The 18,728-nt window shown below is 38.7% G+C and overlaps 2 protein-coding genes across 5 annotated transcripts; one reads left to right on the forward strand and one right to left on the reverse strand.

The window, feature by feature from the left end:
• Positions 1–334: 334 nt before the first annotated feature.
• On the reverse strand, positions 335–2,126 carry tmem220 (transmembrane protein 220). Its single transcript, XM_023279681.3, has 6 exons — positions 1,953–2,126; positions 1,849–1,878; positions 1,701–1,761; positions 1,286–1,409; positions 709–768; positions 335–598 (listed from the first exon to the last, which is right to left on the reverse strand). The coding sequence occupies exons 1-6, from the start codon at positions 2,067–2,069 to the stop codon at positions 466–468; spliced, it is 525 nt and encodes a 174-aa protein (XP_023135449.1). The 5' UTR covers positions 2,070–2,126; the 3' UTR covers positions 335–465.
• Positions 2,127–3,974: 1,848 nt separating this feature from the next.
• Positions 3,975–18,244, forward strand: map2k4a (mitogen-activated protein kinase kinase 4a). Of its 4 annotated transcripts, XM_023279667.3 has the most exons (13): positions 3,975–4,410; positions 5,210–5,245; positions 6,134–6,166; positions 8,991–9,093; positions 9,189–9,363; positions 9,460–9,579; positions 9,678–9,797; positions 9,904–9,955; positions 10,036–10,163; positions 14,670–14,747; positions 17,054–17,202; positions 17,333–17,378; positions 17,466–18,244. In XM_023279667.3, exons 1-13 carry the CDS (start codon positions 4,263–4,265, stop codon positions 17,577–17,579), a joined length of 1,302 nt encoding a protein of 433 aa, XP_023135435.1. In that variant the 5' UTR covers positions 3,975–4,262; the 3' UTR covers positions 17,580–18,244. The 4 variants fall into 4 exon arrangements, with proteins under 4 accessions (XP_023135435.1, XP_023135436.1, XP_023135437.1 ...); XM_023279668.3 differs by lacking the exon at positions 6,134–6,166; XM_023279669.3 differs by lacking the exon at positions 6,134–6,166 and having other exon boundaries at positions 9,003–9,093.
• The last annotated feature ends 484 nt before the right edge of the window (positions 18,245–18,728 follow it).

The following is an 18,728-nucleotide window of genomic DNA, read 5'->3' on the forward strand; positions in this document are numbered from 1 at the left end:
TTTCTTTCTTTCTTTCCTTCTTTCTTTCAGCAGTTTTGGTCCTCCACAGTGCTACAGGTGGGACATTGCTCAAGATTATTGTGGCAAACCTGAGCGGTTTAACATAACAAAGTCAACCAAAACTTCACAGATAAAAGATTTCATTCATGATCTCCTGATGTTCCGAGAGAGTCGTGGGTGAGCTGGTGTGCTTGAGCTACAGTGAGTAGGGAAGGATGGGTGGAAAGAAAGGTGGGGACTTCATATACCCACATCTAAACCATTTTAAAGCAGGAAGAGCTTTGTTTTCATCGGGGGAAAAAGCTTCTAAATATAAAACTTTGATAGACAAAGATGAGTCTTTTGAAGTTTAATTAACAAGTAGACAAGGACTTACAAAAGCAGCATTCTTGGTTCAGGATTTTCAGTCAAAGAACAAAATAAAAAGGAATGTTATGTCAGCCAAAAAAAGCAAGACATGGATGTCTAAATAGCAGTTTTACAATGTGAAGGCCAGTCTGATCTCAGCTCCTTGTTAATGTAGTAGTAAAGCCAGGCCACAAAGGGGAAGACTGTGATGGCAACAGCTGTGGAGACTCTGAGCATCCCGACAGGAGCTCTGAGGGAAAAGACACAAAGACTTTTTAAAGTGACACGTTTTATCAGCAGCGTAAGCAAATAAGAAATGAAGGCTATGAGAATAAACACTTGAAATGGTTACATTTTTACCTTCCAGAGTGGCGACACAGGAGAAGCCAAACAATGGTCAACATGAGACCAGAGAATTCTCTGAAGGGGGAAAAACAATTAAATACATGTTTGTCTACTTTGTAAAACATATTTTTAAATTTATGGCCTATTCCGGAGGACATATTTGCCATTAATTTAACAAATTAAATGAATCTGACACTGATTTTGTATTTTTGAATGCTATCTGGTTATTGCTGTCTTCCATTTTGGCCACACTTTACCATTTTATACAAGATCTTTGGCATGTGCAACTGGCAAATCTAAAGAAATAATGTGATGCAGTAAAGTCAGCATAAAGCAGAGTCTCAAAGAAAAGTATTTAACATCTTGTGGAATCATGACACCAAGAACTGAGGCTGTTTTGATACGGCTGGAGTTCCTAATAAAGTGATTGGTGAGTGTGACAAATGAATATTTTTGAGTGTAGGGAACTATAAGTGCAAAAAAAGCACATATAAGTCTTGTGAGTTGAAGGTAAATCTGTCAAAAATGAAGTTTTAATCATTAAAGACTTGTAAAAAACAGCATTTTTCAGATCACATCAGGTGTTGTGTACCTGCCCTCCTCCTGCTGGAAGATCTGTGTGACTTTCTTCTGGTAAATCGTCCATCCTAACATGGCAACGACAGAGCTGGAAATCATCACATGGAGATCAGCAACACGTCTCCAGGGCAAAGTCTCTGCAATGCAAAGAGAGGGGGAAAAAATGCAAAAATGAAATCAAAGTCTGCTATGAGCTGTACAGTCAAGATAAATCCACTTGATGGTGCTATGAGCTCTAAAAATAATGCACTGGGGTAGAGTTCAACAGCCTGATAATAAGTGTAGAAAACAGGAAATTAAGAAAGTTGACAAGTTCATGACCTTTCATCCTTGCATGTAAGGTCTTTAATCTTCACAGACAATGGTTCTAAGCTATAAAAAAAAGACAACAAAAAGCAACTGCTGCACATCTAAACTTATATCTGTACCTGTCACATGAGGCTTGAAGCTAATTAACGCACACAGGGCTGCAGGGATTGCATAACCAACCTGCAACAGGAGCATGGTGTTAAAATACAAATCACACAACTACAACAAAATTTAAAATAACCTGCGAAGTGACAGTGCAGTCCTTACCATCCATAAACCAGCGTCTGGATCATTGATCTGCAGAAGGAGACCGAGACAAAGTTACTGATCACAGTTCACAGAGCTGTACAGAAAAATATAAACACACCAACCTGAACATATGAAGCCAGAGCGAAGAACAGAGACATGAAAACGTTGCAGATTTGCCAAATAACAAACAGCCATGACTTCTTCTCGTTACAAACTTCTCCCATCGTGGATCGGAACATCCCCGCCCGGCTATTCGGGACGTAACGACGACAGAAAGGAGACGCACTCACCACTAGTCCCGATAGTCTGATTGAACACTGAGGGTTCGCTCGATTTTACAAAGCCAGCCGAATCGTGCGCTGATTCTTTTGAACCTGAACCCCGATTATCGAATTTTTTAACGTTATCATTACCAAAATGAGCAAAACACATAACAACAACCTACATTTACCTCTATACACGTCCTCAAATCACCATGATAGGCGGATATTCATTGGTATTTTGCAATTTTCTGTTGTATAATTGCTAACAATGCACCTAAAGGCGCAGTTAGGTGATTGTGACATTGTTTTAACACGTATGTAATCGAAATATATTCTAATGCGAGAATAAAAACAATACACGTGTAGCGCAGTTGAGTAAGTTGCATTAAATCTTGGATCTTTGTTTTTACCTGGACGCCCCGGTCCACAAAACGAGCACATCTTTCTAAAAGCCGCAGTGCTATCAAGTTAGCAAAAAGGCAGAAATATAATATCCGATATTTCTTTACAAAATAATACAACGATGACTGTAAACAAAAAAAAAATGTGTTTATTGCTACATGGCTTTTATTGGTAGACGATAGATGCAACAGCTCCAAGTTTGAGTCACTGCTTTTCTTTTGGCTACATTGATATATATATATATATATATATATATATATATATATATATATATATATATATATATATATATATATATATATATATATATATATATATATATATATATATATATATATATATATATATAAATGACTGCTTAAAATGACAATTTTTTGGGGGGATGTTTTATGTCTATTTGAAAACAATCACATACATGTAAAAACTTTAAAACATTTATCAATACTGACAAAACTTAACTGGAACTTTTCTAAAGGCATCTATATTACTATTTTGTTTTCCACTGTACCAGCAAATGTATTAGTAAATCTCTAATGGTGGAAAATAACAAAATAAATTAACTCAAGCAAATTTGAGGCATTTAACTGAATATTTCGTTTTTTATTTCTAATAGGGAAATATTCTATTTTTTAATATTATACTTCATTATATTTGCGTTCTTGTTTGCTGGAAATTGAATATTTTTTCCAGTGCTGTTTTGATATTTTTTACTCACGATCTGAATACTATTGGGAACCAAAACAGCCATTATGAGAAATGAATAATTATTTCAAAAATGAATCAATAAACACATAAATAAAAAGTCTGAAATAAAAATATAAAAAAAAATGAAGTAATGGAAAGGAAAGGGGAGAAGAAATAAATGTAAAACAGAAATGAAAATTATTTATGAAAAAAAGTCTTTATCAAATAATTATTTTTCTTTTTCTGTCTATAGTCAGTTATTTTAAAATATACATATTTTTATTTCTTATCTGAATGCTATGTAAGACCAAAACTGCCACAATGAGAAACAAACAATTGCTTAATAAATATAATATAAATATAATTTAACAGAAATAAATAAATGGGGGAGAAAACAATAAATGTAAACAAAAATGAATAAATTGCGGAATAGTCAATTCTGAAACGAAAAGAAGAAAAATAAATGTTAAAAAATGTCTTCTGAAAAGTTACAGGCACGTTTATTTTTCCATTATTGTTTACATTTAATTAATCATTACCATTTTCAATTCTACATTTCTTTTTTAAAATTATTTTATGTAAAATTCACTTCATTATTGATCTATTTATCATTATAGTAGTTTTGTTCCACTGTAGCCACCTCTGCTACAGTTCAGCTAACAAAACTAGCTCTATATTTAGCTATCATCTTAGCATTTAGCTAAGCTACATTGTGTTTTATTTTGAAACCAGAGGTAGTAGACACCGGTGTGTGTCCGCTAGCAGCTGTCGGTGAGTGTGTTCGCTCTGTGGGTGTTGACATGTCGGTGTCACTCGGTCAGCTGATTGCGGCTCGTAAAGCCTCTTGGTTAGCCAGTTTAGTTAGCTTAGCTTAGCTGGATGTTTGTTTTTGTTAACGTTACTGCATAGGCGGCCTTTAGCGCAGCCCAGAAGTTCCAACGGTCTTCTATTAACTTAATAAACTCCCGTACGGTCGGTAGCTGCCGGTGAAGCTGCCGTTAGAGGAGCGGCGGTGACCGAGACAGGAGAGGGAAGCGGTGAAGTTGCCTCTCCGCGTCTCTGCATTGCAGCCCGGCGCTGCTGATGGAATTCAAACACACAACAATGGCGACTCCCAGTCCTAACAACTCAACAACACCTAGCAGCCACAACAGCAGCAACAACGCGGGATCTGCGACGCACCACCACCAGTCCCAGTCCCAGCACATCACCACCATGAGCAGCATGCAGGGTAAGAGACCGGCGGACGGGGAAGATGTGGCCGAAGCTGGAGCTCAGTGTGCTGCAGTGAAGGTTAACGTTAGCCGGGCTAGCCGTGGGAGGCTCAGGCTACTCCCAGGGCTGAAAAAACACTCCCAGGGGAGCGGACTAGCAGTCACTTATCTCCCAGGAGAACGGCTGTTAGTTATCCCAGTTATTCAACTAGAACACATATTTTGTTTTTAATTGCATTAGCTGCCCTGGTTGTTACCATTTTGTCATTTTCTAGCCCCGTTACATTCTGTTCTTTATTGCTGCGCCAAACTCCATTCAAAAAACTGCACATTTTAAATCGCAGCAATATTTCTGTAGATTATATATGCCACTTTATTTTTTCTCTTCTTTACAATATTACAAACCGCAACGACACACTATTCCGCATTAATTAAATCAACGTTTCTTCATTTAAGAAGACTGCAGCAGCCTTGCATTCAAGATGTCCCTCCACACAGTTACAGTGAATTATGCTTGAGCTATTTATCAAAACACCTTCACAGTGAAGAATATGTATGAAGTCATGTTGCATTGTGTGTTTGTAGGTGGCAGTGTGCAAAACAAAATTAAGTAGATGTGTTTGAACATGACGTTTGGCTGGTTTCCACACATCCTCTACACATTTATTAAGCAGTGAGTTAATGCAGTGTCTTTCACAGAGTATTGAACGCTGAGGCTGCTTTGTCTTGAAACATCCAATCCAGCAGCACCACTAAACCAAATGCTCATTGCAATGCTGTATTTTTGTACAAACACTCTCTCGTTTTAACTTTCAGAGTCCAACACCTGCTGGAGATGTCAGAGTGAAACAGGTAGCTACACACTTCACTGACTTGATAGATCAGGATAACTAGTTTAATTAAATTAGAAATCCATTTTTTAAAAAATTCTAGATGAAGTAAATTCCAAGGAGAAATCAAGGGGAATTTTAATCACACCTGCTATACTCTTTGATTTTTTACAGCTATTCTTGCTACTGGTATAAAATGTCCTGAATGATGATTTTGAATATTCCTTGTGTAGTTTGGAATCATGACTTAATCAATGGTGTTGCATGCTAATTTTGATTCCCTGGTGCCCTCCAATATAATATAGTAGATGCTAATTTAGTTAAGCCTAACAGTAGTGATACCCTCGACTTTAAATGCTTTGATTTATTTAATTTTAAATTCATAATTATCTGATATATAGCCCTGTTGCGTAGTCTTGTTTCCATTTACATCTCCCTGATTGAATTTCATTTTTTACCCTACTGCTGCTAACTAATGATTCCTAACTCCTGACATGATGCTGACTGATGGTGAGCTGCCCCAAGAAAAATATAAAATGTTTATTTAATCTGTTTTTCTGTCCAAACCACCTCATGATGGTAATTCATCCTCACTTCCAGATCCCCTTTTTTGTTTTACCTGCAGGTTGTTTTGCCTCCTTCATTGACTGACTCTTCATCGTGCTTGTAGCTGTTTCATGAAAGCGTGTGCATGCTAATGCATTACCCTCCAGTAAATGCATTTAACCCATGATAGGATGTTTGATGGCCAATTTCTGTGATTATGTGTCAACCTTTTGGAGTTTTTTGGAAGAAGTGGGCAGATTTGTGAAGCGAAGGATGGTGAAGTCATTTCTAATAAATCTTGAGGAAGAGCTGGAAAGTTGAAAGGTGAAGTCTAAGAAAATTAAAGCTGTCTTCTCACCTCTAGGGTTTCAGATAAACCTGTCTGGAGCTCCCCCAAGTAAGCCAAACCTCTTTTGCTTCAGCACCAACAGTTCTCATCCCTTTGTTTCCGCCTGACAGTCTGGTATGGGGGAGTCTGTCCTGCTGTCCTCAACTAATCCAAGTCAAAACTTCTGATGGGTTCATTCAGGCTTGTGCCGTGTCTTACTGCTGAGGCTGTAGCTTGTCAGAGACATGATGCATTTATAGATTTTTAGAGGCTTAAAACCTTCTCCAGAATATCTGTGCTGCACAAAAGGGCAGTTTATTGTCGTGTGAGAAACAGCCACAGTGAAGGTGTATCTGTTCTTATTGGCACAAGCCTCAAATTCAGAGCTTCCATTGGTATTTTGGCACAAATCCTCTCAACAGATTTCTCCCCTCCAACCTTTGTCCCTTCTCAGTGTGATAGAGAGGCTCTGCCAACTAAAGAAAAGCCCAATTAAAGCCTGTAATGGAAGCTCTACCTCACCGGTTTTCAGTGTGTAACTAACCAGTCAAAGTAGTGCCTGTGGTGTTATCACATTTCCCCAACTGGTTTGTCTGTTTTTCTTTTTTTTTTGTTGGCATGGGTGCACTTCAGCGTAGCACTTGCTTGTTGAGACAAGGTACACACACTCTGAAGTTGTCATTTCAAGCGACGCTTTGCACCGAAGCCTATTGGAATTCCAGCACACACATTCTTGTGGTGTTTTGGGTGGAGTGAGCTGTCCTTCAATTCAAGGTGAAATCAAAGCAGTTGGCCTGAGAAGCATGTTTCCATCCAGATAAATATTAGCGGTTTTCTCTTTTTTCTCTCTCTCTCTCCCCATTTCATATTTACCTTTTGGGTTTGTGTGTCTGCATTATGAATGTGGGTGTTTTTAGCAGCATGTTAGATTTCTGTTTCTGCATCAAGATTGTATTGATTTTGAGATCCTTCCAAGAGTGTGCTAACAGAACAGTGGGGTTTCAATTTAGGTATTTTATAGGGATATTTATGTGCTATTTGCATGTAAATACCTTGAAATACAAATAACAGCAATTTTGTAAAGTAGCTGCTCCTCAAACCTTTTACTCCACTGTTGGCACACTTTTGGAGGTGTGTTTAATGAGTATTTAAATCCTCAGTGTTGAAAGAATCAGAGCATCACACTGATAAATAACTGAATGTGATGCTGCTGATGAGGAGGTGACACCAATATTAGTCAGGGTTGTGCAAAATGATGATACATGTACAGTTAGAAGATATTCATTTTGTCAGAGATTTGGTCACATACTTTGCACTCAGATCCCACTTTATCAGGTCAACTGAGCTAAAACTGATGCGGTTTAATGCAGCAGTCCTGCAGTAAATCCTCCCTTAATGAAGATGAAACTGCTTTTAGAGGTATTGATTCAACCGATTGGTCATTCTGGAGGATGCAGGTTGTGGATTGCCTCAGTTACTCAGTAATGACATATAGTACTGTGCAAAAGCCCACAGCCCATTCTAGATGTTTTAAATGACACCTATCAGTCAGACAGAACTACCTTCACCTACAATAAGAACAAGGTGTCCTGCAGCAGATGGAGAAAGAAACACTGAAACAGAATAAATCCACAGAAGATTTATGGCAAAATGTGAAATATCATAAACAGTCCAAAATTACCTGTGTCTGCGCCTCCACTGTAGTACGGACTTAATGTTCTCTGCAGTTACATTGAAAAATGTGTGCCTTTATAGGTATCAGTCGAAGATAAAATGGATAAATAAAATATTGTGCATCCCATTCATTGCATTAGTATTTAAAAACTTAAGTGCAGCAGTGTTTATTAGCATCGCAGTATAAAAAATAGAAGATATCAGTTGTACTGGCAGGTGTTTGTGTTGTTTTGTTCATCTGATTTATATCAGTGAGAGAAGGCAGAATAACAAATATCTTCGTATAAAGTAATACAGCTGAACAGTTATGTAATATTGTAACCTTCATGAAGGAGGATTCATTGCAGAGCTGTTGCATTAGACACCCAGCTGACTGTATATCAAAGCAGGTCTTCCTTTAAAATACAAATGAGTGAGCAGGATTGTCTATTTTCTTAAATTACTGCCATCGTCACTTTAATATGAACTTGGTTTTGCAAGAAAAATGGACTCTATTATCACAGATACCTGTGCAGCAGCATCAAACCTGGTCTGGCAATCGGAGCACGGTCATAATCTCAACATACCTGCTCTGTTATTGAAGTAAGAGCTATACCATCATTGTTACATTTATTTTGAGTAAATGTTGCAGCATAAGTTTATACATTGCTCAAAAAAGCCTAGTTTGTTATTTTTTTTAAAGGCGTGACTTAGCTTGAAACTGTAGATTTTAGGAAAACCTTACAGTGCTTATATACTGTTTTCAGTGGCATCCATACTTGGTGCTATCGTGAGCATTTGTGGTAGCACGATGGTGTCTATCTGAATATACTGCAGTGTGTTGAAGCTGATGCAGAAATATACATCACCCAGTGGAGCTCTGTGCCACAGAGGAAAAAGACATACCAGGCTTTGGATACAAATAACCTCTTAAAATATCTCCAGCCAAATCATTTGATTTGCAAAATGTTCCTGTTGGTGAGTACTTGTTGGCAATGCGACATACGCTGATGCAGAGGCTGTTGGTTCTCTGAAAAGCATGACATCCATTGGTTTTAGTGAACTTGGACACATTTTTTTGTCTCCTCCATCCCTCTGTTGTCTCATTTGTAAGCTTTGTGTTGTTTCACTCCCTACCATCCTGACCTTTCATGTGGGTTGAGTTTGGTTTCTGTCTTGCTCCATCCTCAGCGCTTGTTGCATCATTTCAGCTCTGACTGATGTTTCTCCTCCCGCTCAGGTAAACGTAAAGCCCTGAAGCTCAACTTTGCCAACCCTCCGATCAAACCCACGACTAGGTTCACACTGAACACGGCCGGACCGCCCTTTCAGAACCCACACATGTGAGGCAACTTTCCCGGTTTTGTGTCAACTCAGACATTTTTAAAAATTAAAGTTAGCTCATTTGGTCCTCCTCTCCCTGTGTGCTTTTAATCAGAGAGAGGCTGAGAACACACAGTATTGAGTCATCAGGAAAGCTGAAGATCTCTCCGGAGCAGCACTGGGACTTCACGGCCGAAGATCTCAAAGATCTGGGCGAGATCGGCCGAGGGGCTTACGGATCCGTCAACAAGATGGTGCACAAGCCAAGTAACCAGATCATGGCAGTCAAGGTGATCTTTTACCTCTATTATCTGTCTAAACGTGATAACAGTGTCTGTTAGATGCAGATTGAAACGTGTGCTACGTTATTGGTTTTTTTTTTGCAGAGAATTCGGTCAACAGTTGATGAAAAGGAGCAGAAGCAGCTGCTGATGGACCTGGACGTGGTCATGAGGAGTAGTGACTGTCCTTACATCGTGCAGTTTTATGGTGCTCTGTTCAGAGAGGTGGAATAAAGTCACATTATTACTGTTATTACTGCATTGATATGTAGATGTTTGACCAAACTATACTGAAATAAGTGACTGAATTTCTTGTGTTTCAGGGAGACTGTTGGATTTGTATGGAACTTATGGCTACCTCTTTAGACAAGTTTTACAAATTTGTATATTGCTCGTTAGACGACGTGATTCCAGAAGAAATATTAGGAAAAATAACATTAGCTGTAAGTTTTTGTTTTTTTCTTATGAAGCATTTTAACCTATTTTTAAAATCAGAAGGAGCTTTTTTATCGGCTGTCTGCACTAAAGCTCTTTTTTTGTATTTTGCAGACTGTGAAGGCACTTAACCACTTAAAAGAAAACTTGAAAATAATACACAGAGGTAAGAGGATACCAGATCATTTCCATTTTCCCGTGTGCGTGTTACGTGTGTGTTTTCATCGACTGGTTCTCTTCATTCAGACATTAAGCCGTCAAACATCCTCCTGGACCGGAACGGCAACATCAAGCTGTGTGACTTTGGCATCAGCGGTCAGCTGGTGGACTCTATCGCCAAAACCAGAGATGCAGGCTGCAGACCATACATGGCAGTAAGTAACAGTTTCAAATCAGCTTGGCCTTCACACTCAGTGAGCTCTTTATTAGGAACACCTGCTTCTTCATACTCTATCCAATGAGTCAGCTGTGTGATGCATCACATCCTGCAGACACAAATCAGCGGCTTCAGTTTGTGCTCACATCAAACATCAGAATGAGGGAAAATAAGACTGAAATTGTTTGTGGCTAGTTAGAGGGCTGGATTTTCACCGTAACGGTATCTACTGTTCCTCAGGATGGTGCATCAGTGAGTGTCAGCTCTGCAGACAGAAACACTTTGTTGATGAGAGGTCAGAGGTGAGGCTGGTTGGAGCTGCACCAGCTCAAATAATCTTTCCAACTGTGTTAAACAGAAATGCAGCTCAAACTCACAGCAGCCTTGAGGTGGAAGAGCTATAACAACAGAAGACTGCATCAGATTCTTCCTGTCTGCCAAGAACAGAAATATGAGGTTGCAGTAGGAGCAGACTGACCAGAACGATACCGTTAAAAATGCCAAATCGATGGTGCCGACAAACGGAAATGACTTTTAGCAGTTTTCTCATTTTCATTGTTTGTGTTATTTTTAACCAGCCCCTGATAATAACAATTTAAATTTAATTATGCCAAATAAATATTACTTAATTAAATATGCGCATATTTGCATTCATTTCCAAAACACAAGTCAGAACATTGTATTAAGGCCTAATCCAATGTTCTGACTTGTGTTTTGAAAGAACGCTGAGGTTAGCTTAATCATTAAGCTAACCTCAGCGTTCTTGTTTTCTTCTTTCATTTTATTGACAAATTAGGGATAAACATTTGTACAGAGGACGTGTATCTCCTTTTATTACTCCATAAATCATAAAATATTGTCAACAACCAGAATAAAATTTTTACAAGTTACATGTTTTATAATATGTCTGCGACTATAAAATGCACTAACCTCTCTGTACAATGCTTTAAAACACAGATAGGAATGAAACTAGAAGGTCTGGTTCATGTCAGTGCTACTGAAGTAGACGTTTCAGAGTAGAAGAAAAATACTCTTTTGAGAAAACAGGCATTAAAGATATGTGCTATATTTGAAATAGACAAAATGTTGTAAAACACACTTAAATGTATATTTTGGACATTTTATGTTCACTAGCAAAATAGCACAAACTTGACCAGTGCATGAAAAAAATCATTTTGTTGCCTATAGTGTCGCACTCTGAAAACCCCAGTGTGTGGTTGTAAGGATTTTCAGTTCTTCTGTGTCTGAATATTTTGGGGATTTTGCTGCTGATCAGACAAAAGAGACCCCGCTCTGGGATCTGGGAAATGCTGATGGTCACAACATTTTGTCTTGCAACTAAATCTAGAAACTCGTCAGCCATGCGTTGATCTGTCTTTCCTGCTTGTATTTTGTGTGCACATAGTTGCATGAAGCACCAAACCTCTGACTGTTCACTGAGGTGATCTCATCGTGGCGTCATCACTTGGAGGTTATTTTCTGTGGCAGGGTTACGTCAGCAGGGTGCACCTCCCTCTGCCGGTCCTTCCACAGCAGTTTCCATTCTAAATTTGGTTAGGCACTATCAGGACCCAGCGGTACGCCACCTCCACTCACACTCTGCCCTCTGAAAGGCCAAGGCCGGCTGCTTCATTCATGACTCGGTCTGAACCAAGTCACCCAGCAGCTTCCCACGACTGTGAGCTCACAGTGCAGGAATCTCAGCTCCAGTTTCTCGTTTCCAGCTGGTGCACTCGCCAGGTGTGTGATCACCGCGCTGCTGGTTTCTGCAGGCTCAGTGACGTAGAGCTGCTGACTTCAGTGCAGCTGGGGAGCCTGACTTATTGTTTAGTAATGTGCAGAGAACATACTCTTTACCTCAGGCTACAGTCGCGTGTGGGATGCAGGTGGCAGTGAGATTTTACAGAAGCAGTAGCTCTTGTTTCCACATTTTAGTGGTTAGCAGAAGGCTTGTATAATTTGCTCGTTTTTATTTTCCTGTAGACAAAAGCTGCTGTTCATCTTTATCATCTCATATAATTTGAACTTCCTGTATGTTAATTTAAGCCCTTTTCAGACATAAAAGTATGGAACTTGGCTACATCATCAGTCCTTTAAAGTGACGATATTCTGTAATTCGGAGGACCCAAGGAAGCACTGGAAAGATCCACAGTACAGCACATAATATTGGTGTTATGTCTGATTTTGAACACTGACAAAAACCTCCATTGTGATACTGAGGGTCTTTTTAAACTTGGAAAAAAATGTGGGAAAAAACCCTCAAGGCAGCAGCTGCATTGAAATCTTCTAACAATGAACAATTAAAAGACTAAATGTCAACTAGTAGCAAGCTTTTTCAACTGTCCAAACAACCAGTAGGGTACTTTATTTGTGCTTTACTTAACACTGAAAATGTGGTGAGGAAAAACTCCTCAACAGCTGGAAGCCTCAGCTTCTGTTAACGTTTTCTTAAAACCCAAATTACATTAATTAATGGTGAGTCTCATTAATCTGAGCTGCTACACACACTGTCTTCATCAACGTGAAGTTTTATTTCTATGGACATTTTAACATAAGGCTTGAAGTACATCCCTTGCACATGCTTATCCAGTAATGTGACTGCATGTGGTTCAGATTTGCCATGTTAAACGTGATGGAAGAATGTTGCTAGAACTGACCTAGGAACGTTGTTAAGTCACAACTCTTCCCAAAAAAAATTAGGCAAGGTTTAAAAGAGTGCATGTCTGAAAAGAGATTATATTGTCTTCTCATGCCATTTAAAGGTTGTTTTCATAAGTAAGGTTGATAGATGGCAATAAAATGATCAGATAGTTATATTTCAAACATTTATCTGTCATAAAAACTGTCTTATCTCCAGACATAGAGACTGGTAGGTTCATCTTTCCATCGTCTCTGCCTGTGTATGCTCGTATGCAGTGTTTGCTAGTCATTTATTTTACTTTATTTTATATATTTCAGCTTTGTTGTGGTGACCCAGAAATGAAATGTTGTGAGGTTCCGTATGTTTAACACTGTGAAAAAATGGAGCATAAGTACACTGAGGTTTGGTTGTGGTTTAGTTTGAGTGAGAACGATGTGACCTTTGGATGCACGTTTGCGCATTTTATTAAACAAATATTCCTCCATTGTGAGTCGTCAGCGTCTGTCGGAAGTTTCCTTCAATGTATCACAGCAACAAGAGACTTAATAGATGCAAAATCGTCTCATTTGAGAAGCTGAAACTTACAATCATTTGACATTTTGACCCACTAGATTGCATTAACTTATCCTTAAAATGTTTTTTTAATTGCTTCCTCGCTAATGTTGTTTATATGTGCAGAGCTTGTAGAGACTAAAGCTTTCCCGTCTTGGCAGATGTGAGGAGGCTCTATGCAGTCGTCAGCTGCTGCTCTATAAAACCCATCAGGGCTGCATCACAGACCGTCCCACTCTGCTGGGTGACATCAGCATCTAATTCAGGCCTGTAAATGGGCCAGCGAGGTGCTTCCTCCTCTCTGCACAGCAGCAGGAGATTTCTGCAGCCGTCTGACACACTTCGTTACCACGGCTGCTCTGTGTTTGGTGATGAAGTGAAGGGGAGGCTGTGAATGACAGAAGTGGTGTTAGAAGGCAGGAATGAAAGAACACGCTGCTTATTTGTGAGCTCCGGAGCTGATGGCATCTAGTTGTGCGGGTGAAAACATGCCCAGAGGTGATGAGCTGCTTTGGTATTCTCCCAGGCGAGTTTGCATTGCGGGGGCCCAGTTTGGGATTCGGGAACACCTGTTTCTTTTGGCATTGAAAACATTTCAGGGGAGATTTGTTACATCATAAAATCCCAGTTAAAATCTTTGGCACACCTTTGAACATTGCAAGTGTGACTTTTCTGGCCTTACAGTGCTCTTTCTGTTAATAGGGTCTAAAGACTTAAAGCTGTGAGGCTTTAAATACAACAAGCACAGTGACATCTGGTGGTTTGATGAACCTACAGCATCTTTTAAGGCTGAGACCAAAGTACAGTTTCAGTTATTCTCTTTAAACTGAATTAAGCTGGTTGACACAAGCTCTGACAATGTGTAGAGTGCTTTGGTATCTTTTCACAAGTAGCATCAGAACTGGGGCTGTAGTCAACCAGAAAAAAATCGCAGCCAACTAAATTGGCACCTGCTTTTCAGCTAATCAATTGGCTTCATCTTATCATTATTATTAGAGCTATTCAGAAATACACTGCAGACAAGTTAGCCTCTCATTTTTTAGGTGACATGCCATGTTAGGAAGATGTGAGATTTCTCTGCTTTTGTTGACCTGCAGACTGCAGTTGATTCAAAGCTTCATCTCACTCTCTCATAATCAGAATATGAGCTCACAGGCAGACAGATTTAACCAGTTTAAATGTTTACATGCATCACCTGAGAACCAGGATGGAACTCATCTTACCTTTCACTGAAAGCCAGCTTGCAATTTCCAGGTGTGTTGTGCTGTTTCTGAACCCAGATTTTAACATCAGTTCTTGTTTGTTTTTCAGCCAGAGAGAATAGACCCCAGTGCATCCAGACAAGGTTACGATGTCCGCTCAGATGTTTGGAGTTTGGGAATCACACTGGTGAGTTTTAACTTCATAATGTGAACACAGCATTAAAATATGTGAATTTGAGATATTTAAAAGAGCTGAAGAATCTACAGTATCAATGTTCTGTATTTACATTAAAAACATTTGTCGAATGTGAGCGCTGATTCTGAAAGAAAATAAAAGCACATCCAAAGAACCTTGTTGCGGCTGGGCTCCCACAATGTTTTATTAACTATTCTGCTGCATAATGTTTCGATCAATCACATCTTAAGGCAAAAACAGGTTCTCACATCTCGAAGAGCAAACAGGTAGTCGGATCAGAATGCAACCATTGTTTGTGCCTTAAGAAGGCCTTATTGATGAAAACGCTGTTTGTTGTGGGAGCTCAGCAGTGTGTGGAGGCTTTTGCAATAAACCCAGTTGGGCATCATATTCCCCAGCAGAGGTGGTAAGACACACAGATCAATGCTGAGCTGTCTGAGATGCAAGAGATGTGGTCAAATCTTTGACTGTCGCTCAAAAATATTGGTCTTAGATCTCAAGCTATCCCAGTGCAGAACCTGCTCCCCTCTAAGCTAAATTTGAACCCCGTTTGGAGCTTGAAAACTATTAGTGGAACCTAAATGATAACCTATGGCAGCATTATTAATAAAAAATATTGTGTTTTATTTTAAAAAGTATTCAAATAAAAACACAAGACAGCATTTATTCGACCAATCTTTTACAATGAACAAACTTGATCATTGTTGCACCTTTAGTCAGTACCTGATGATGTTAAACCATAAACACATTTCTAAAATACGTGTCACTCTCTGAACAGAATGGAGGAATTGTCTATCAACTTTCTTATGGTCTTTAAACTACTCATCTGTGACATGCAGGTCCAACAGGAAAATTAACAAAAACTAATCCTACAATTGCAGTATTTCTTCAAAAATCACTTTATTTCACATCTTATTTCAAAATTAAAATAGCAGGAAAAAACATTTGTTCTAACCACACTCTGTATAAACCAAAAAGTATTCTAGTTGAGTTCATGAACTACCAGTGTTCATTCATGAACTGAGCCAGGCTGAAATGTTGCCTGTATTTACACACAGCTTATAGGAGAGAAGTGTCGAAACAAATCACAAATGGCACGTAAAACCTGTGGGCACTTGGAAGAATGTTGTACGAATTGATTCCATTTTTTTTTTTGTAAAATAAATAATTAGAAAATTCAAATTTTCTGTTTACTGTGTTAGGATTTATAGCAAATATTACCTTTTTATCATGCACAGAAGACATCTGTACATCTAGCCATGGTTGTGCTGTTTCCATAGAGGAGCAGGACTTTATATTGCTGTTAAAAATAAGCCCTCAATGAGTAAAAATGTAACAGAAACAAAAAAAAAAACACCCTCAAATTGCTTGGTTCTCAGAGGGTTGAATGTGTGGAATAGAACTTCTGCTCTTTTCTTCAGAAGATGAATGTTTTATATAGTGAAAGTTAATTAACTTCAAGATGATGAGGTTGTGTTTTTTCATTATCTACTGTGAAACACCTGAGATTTTTTCATTTGTTTACTTTGTTTATTGATTTATTTTTAAAAATGGGACAGTTTGTATTAATATACATTTCCCCATAAATACGAGAGATTGTAGCCATACAGCTAATTTCTATCTCGAGTCCCATTAGCAGATCAAAGATAAAGAAATTACAAGTAACATAAAACCATAAGTGAACAGACATGCAAAAAAGAAAAACAACAAGCGATAACACATAGTGCACATAACAGACAAAAACTGGGGGACCAAGGCAGCTACCAAGCAGTATTTAATTAACATTTACACATAATTATATTGCAAATATCTCTTTTTTTGTTGTTGCACATATCCCTCTATCATTATTGCACATTGTTACACTACACTTATCCCTCTGTCACTGTAACATAAGATTCCACTACATATATCCCTCTGACACTATTACATATAATCGTATTGCACATTTCTCTTAATCACTATTGCACATATCCCTGTCTACATTACATATAATTACACTATACGTCCTTTCTAACACTATTGTACATATCCCACTATCACTATCCTTCATGATCTTTAAACACTATTATACACGACTATATTGCATGAATCCCACGTCTATACATTTAAAACAAAGTACACTGAGTCCTCAAGAACAAGCCCCATCAACGGGAAAACAAATTTACAGTGTTATGATCACAGATCTGATTTTCCAATAGCCATGCTTTGAGATGTTTAGTAATTTTTTTGTTTAGTTTAGAATTGATTTGTAGTTTGTCACTCTGCCTTTATTAACACGTCACATGTGCATGTTTCAGTATGAGCTAGCCACAGGACGGTTTCCCTACCCAAAGTGGAACAGTGTGTTCGATCAGTTGACCCAGGTGGTGAGAGGAGACCCGCCGCAACTCAGCAACTCTGAGGAGAGGCGCTTCTCACCCAAATTCATCGCCTTTGTCAACGTGTGGTAAGAAATGACTGCTGGAAATGTATGTTCTTCTCTTGTATGTTTCTACTCTTGTGTTATTCTGCCCCCTTGTGGGAAAACAGCCAAACTGCTTCTTAATGTTTTTTTTCCTTTTCATATTTTCATTAAGCCTTACAAAGGAAGAATCGAAAAGGCCAAAGTACAAAGAGCTACTGGTGAGTTGGTATTAAGTCACTGTGATCCTTTCAGTACTTCTCCTGGGAACTTGTTTGTGATGCTTCACCGTTTTTTGTCCACTACAGAAAGACCCGTTCATTCAGATGTACGAGGAGCGCTCGGCCGACGTAGCCGGTTACGTCTGCAGGATCCTGGACCAGATGCCAGCTTCCCCCAGCTCCCCCATGTATATGGACTGAGAGCAGGACGAGATACATCAGTGAATATACACACCCCTCTGCAACAACAACAGCAACAAAAAAAGGCAACTAAGTAATCAAAAATAAATCCTCGTGTAAATTTGCTTGGTACCCTTATTGCAGTGTTAAAAGAGAAATGTAAAGCCTAAAAAAAAAAAAAAAAAAAAAGCGCCACTTGCAATAAAAGCGGTGTTCATTTCAGTCATGTCTGTATAATATATTAACTCACTTCTGTTTCTCTCTTGTTCACAAACACACAGACGCACAGTCACTTAAGTATAATAGCAGCTGAATCAATCAATCATGACTCATCTTGATGAGGATGCATCTCAGTGATTAGTAACAGTGATTTAAAGAAGAAGACAAAAAAAAAAACCAACAACCTGGAACTTGTATTTATAGAACCAAAAATCAGGTGGCATATTTGATTTGGAGACTCTTCGGCATACTGGAATCATGCTATTTGTGAATTGTCCCACCTCTTCCATGTACGTGAATGAAAGCATTGTGTTTGGTATCTTATTGGAACTGTGCTTCTCTGGGTATAAAGCGGCTTAAAAGTGTTGGTGGTCAGAGTCCTGTCAGATCTGCAGTCCAGTCAGCGCTGACTGTGCAGTGGACTCCATGCTGATATATGAATAAAGAGAGAGAAAGAGAAGGGAAAAGGTGTGTTCTGTGTCATTATTTCTGAGTAAAATGAACATAAATACAGTACTAAGCTTAACATATGTGGATGCTCTAACATGACAGTTGGAAGAGAAAAAAATTATTCCACTGCTGTTAGCGCCATCACTTTTCTGGTTAACATCAGATGTTGGAATCAGGCTACAGGAATTTCCTCACATCCAATCGCAAGAGCATTACTGAGGTTCTGTGCTCATGTTGTGAAGTCAGGGTTCAAGTTTGCTTCACAGCTGCATATCTGCATTTGGATCGAAAAATATATTAATATACATACAGTGTATATAGTGGCAAAAGAGATTTTTAAATCATTTACTTAAAAAAAGTATTAATACATAAAATAACTCAGTCCTGCAAGTAGAAATCCTGTTTAAAATACTATGCCTAAGCAACACTGAAAGTGCCACAGAGAGATGATCATATATGACACTGGAATGTCATTCCTGATGTATCAATGCAAAAGCAGCA

The sequence above is a fragment of the Amphiprion ocellaris genome, chromosome 19 (genome assembly GCF_022539595.1).
Source record: "Amphiprion ocellaris isolate individual 3 ecotype Okinawa chromosome 19, ASM2253959v1, whole genome shotgun sequence".
Classification (NCBI taxonomy): Eukaryota; Metazoa; Chordata; class Actinopteri; family Pomacentridae; genus Amphiprion; species Amphiprion ocellaris.

Excerpts from the sequence above, each read along its gene's own strand:
- tmem220 (XM_023279681.3), bottom strand. The coding sequence starts at position 2,069 with ATGTTCCGATCCACGATGGGAGAAGTTTGTAACGAGAAGAAGTCATGG. Across the intron at positions 1,879-1,952 it reads CTCTGGCTTCATATGTTCAG|ATCAATGATCCAGACGCTGG; the intron begins GTTGGTGTGTTT and ends CTCCTTCTGCAG. Across the intron at positions 599-708 it reads CTGTGTCGCCACTCTGGAAG|AGCTCCTGTCGGGATGCTCA; the intron begins GTAAAAATGTAA and ends CTTTTCCCTCAG.
- map2k4a (XM_023279667.3), top strand. The coding sequence starts at position 4,263 with ATGGAATTCAAACACACAACAATGGCGACTCCCAGTCCTAACAACTCA. Across the intron at positions 6,167-8,990 it reads CCTGTCTGGAGCTCCCCCAA|GTAAACGTAAAGCCCTGAAG; the intron begins GTAAGCCAAACC and ends CCTCCCGCTCAG. Across the intron at positions 17,379-17,465 it reads CAAAGTACAAAGAGCTACTG|AAAGACCCGTTCATTCAGAT; the intron begins GTGAGTTGGTAT and ends TGTCCACTACAG.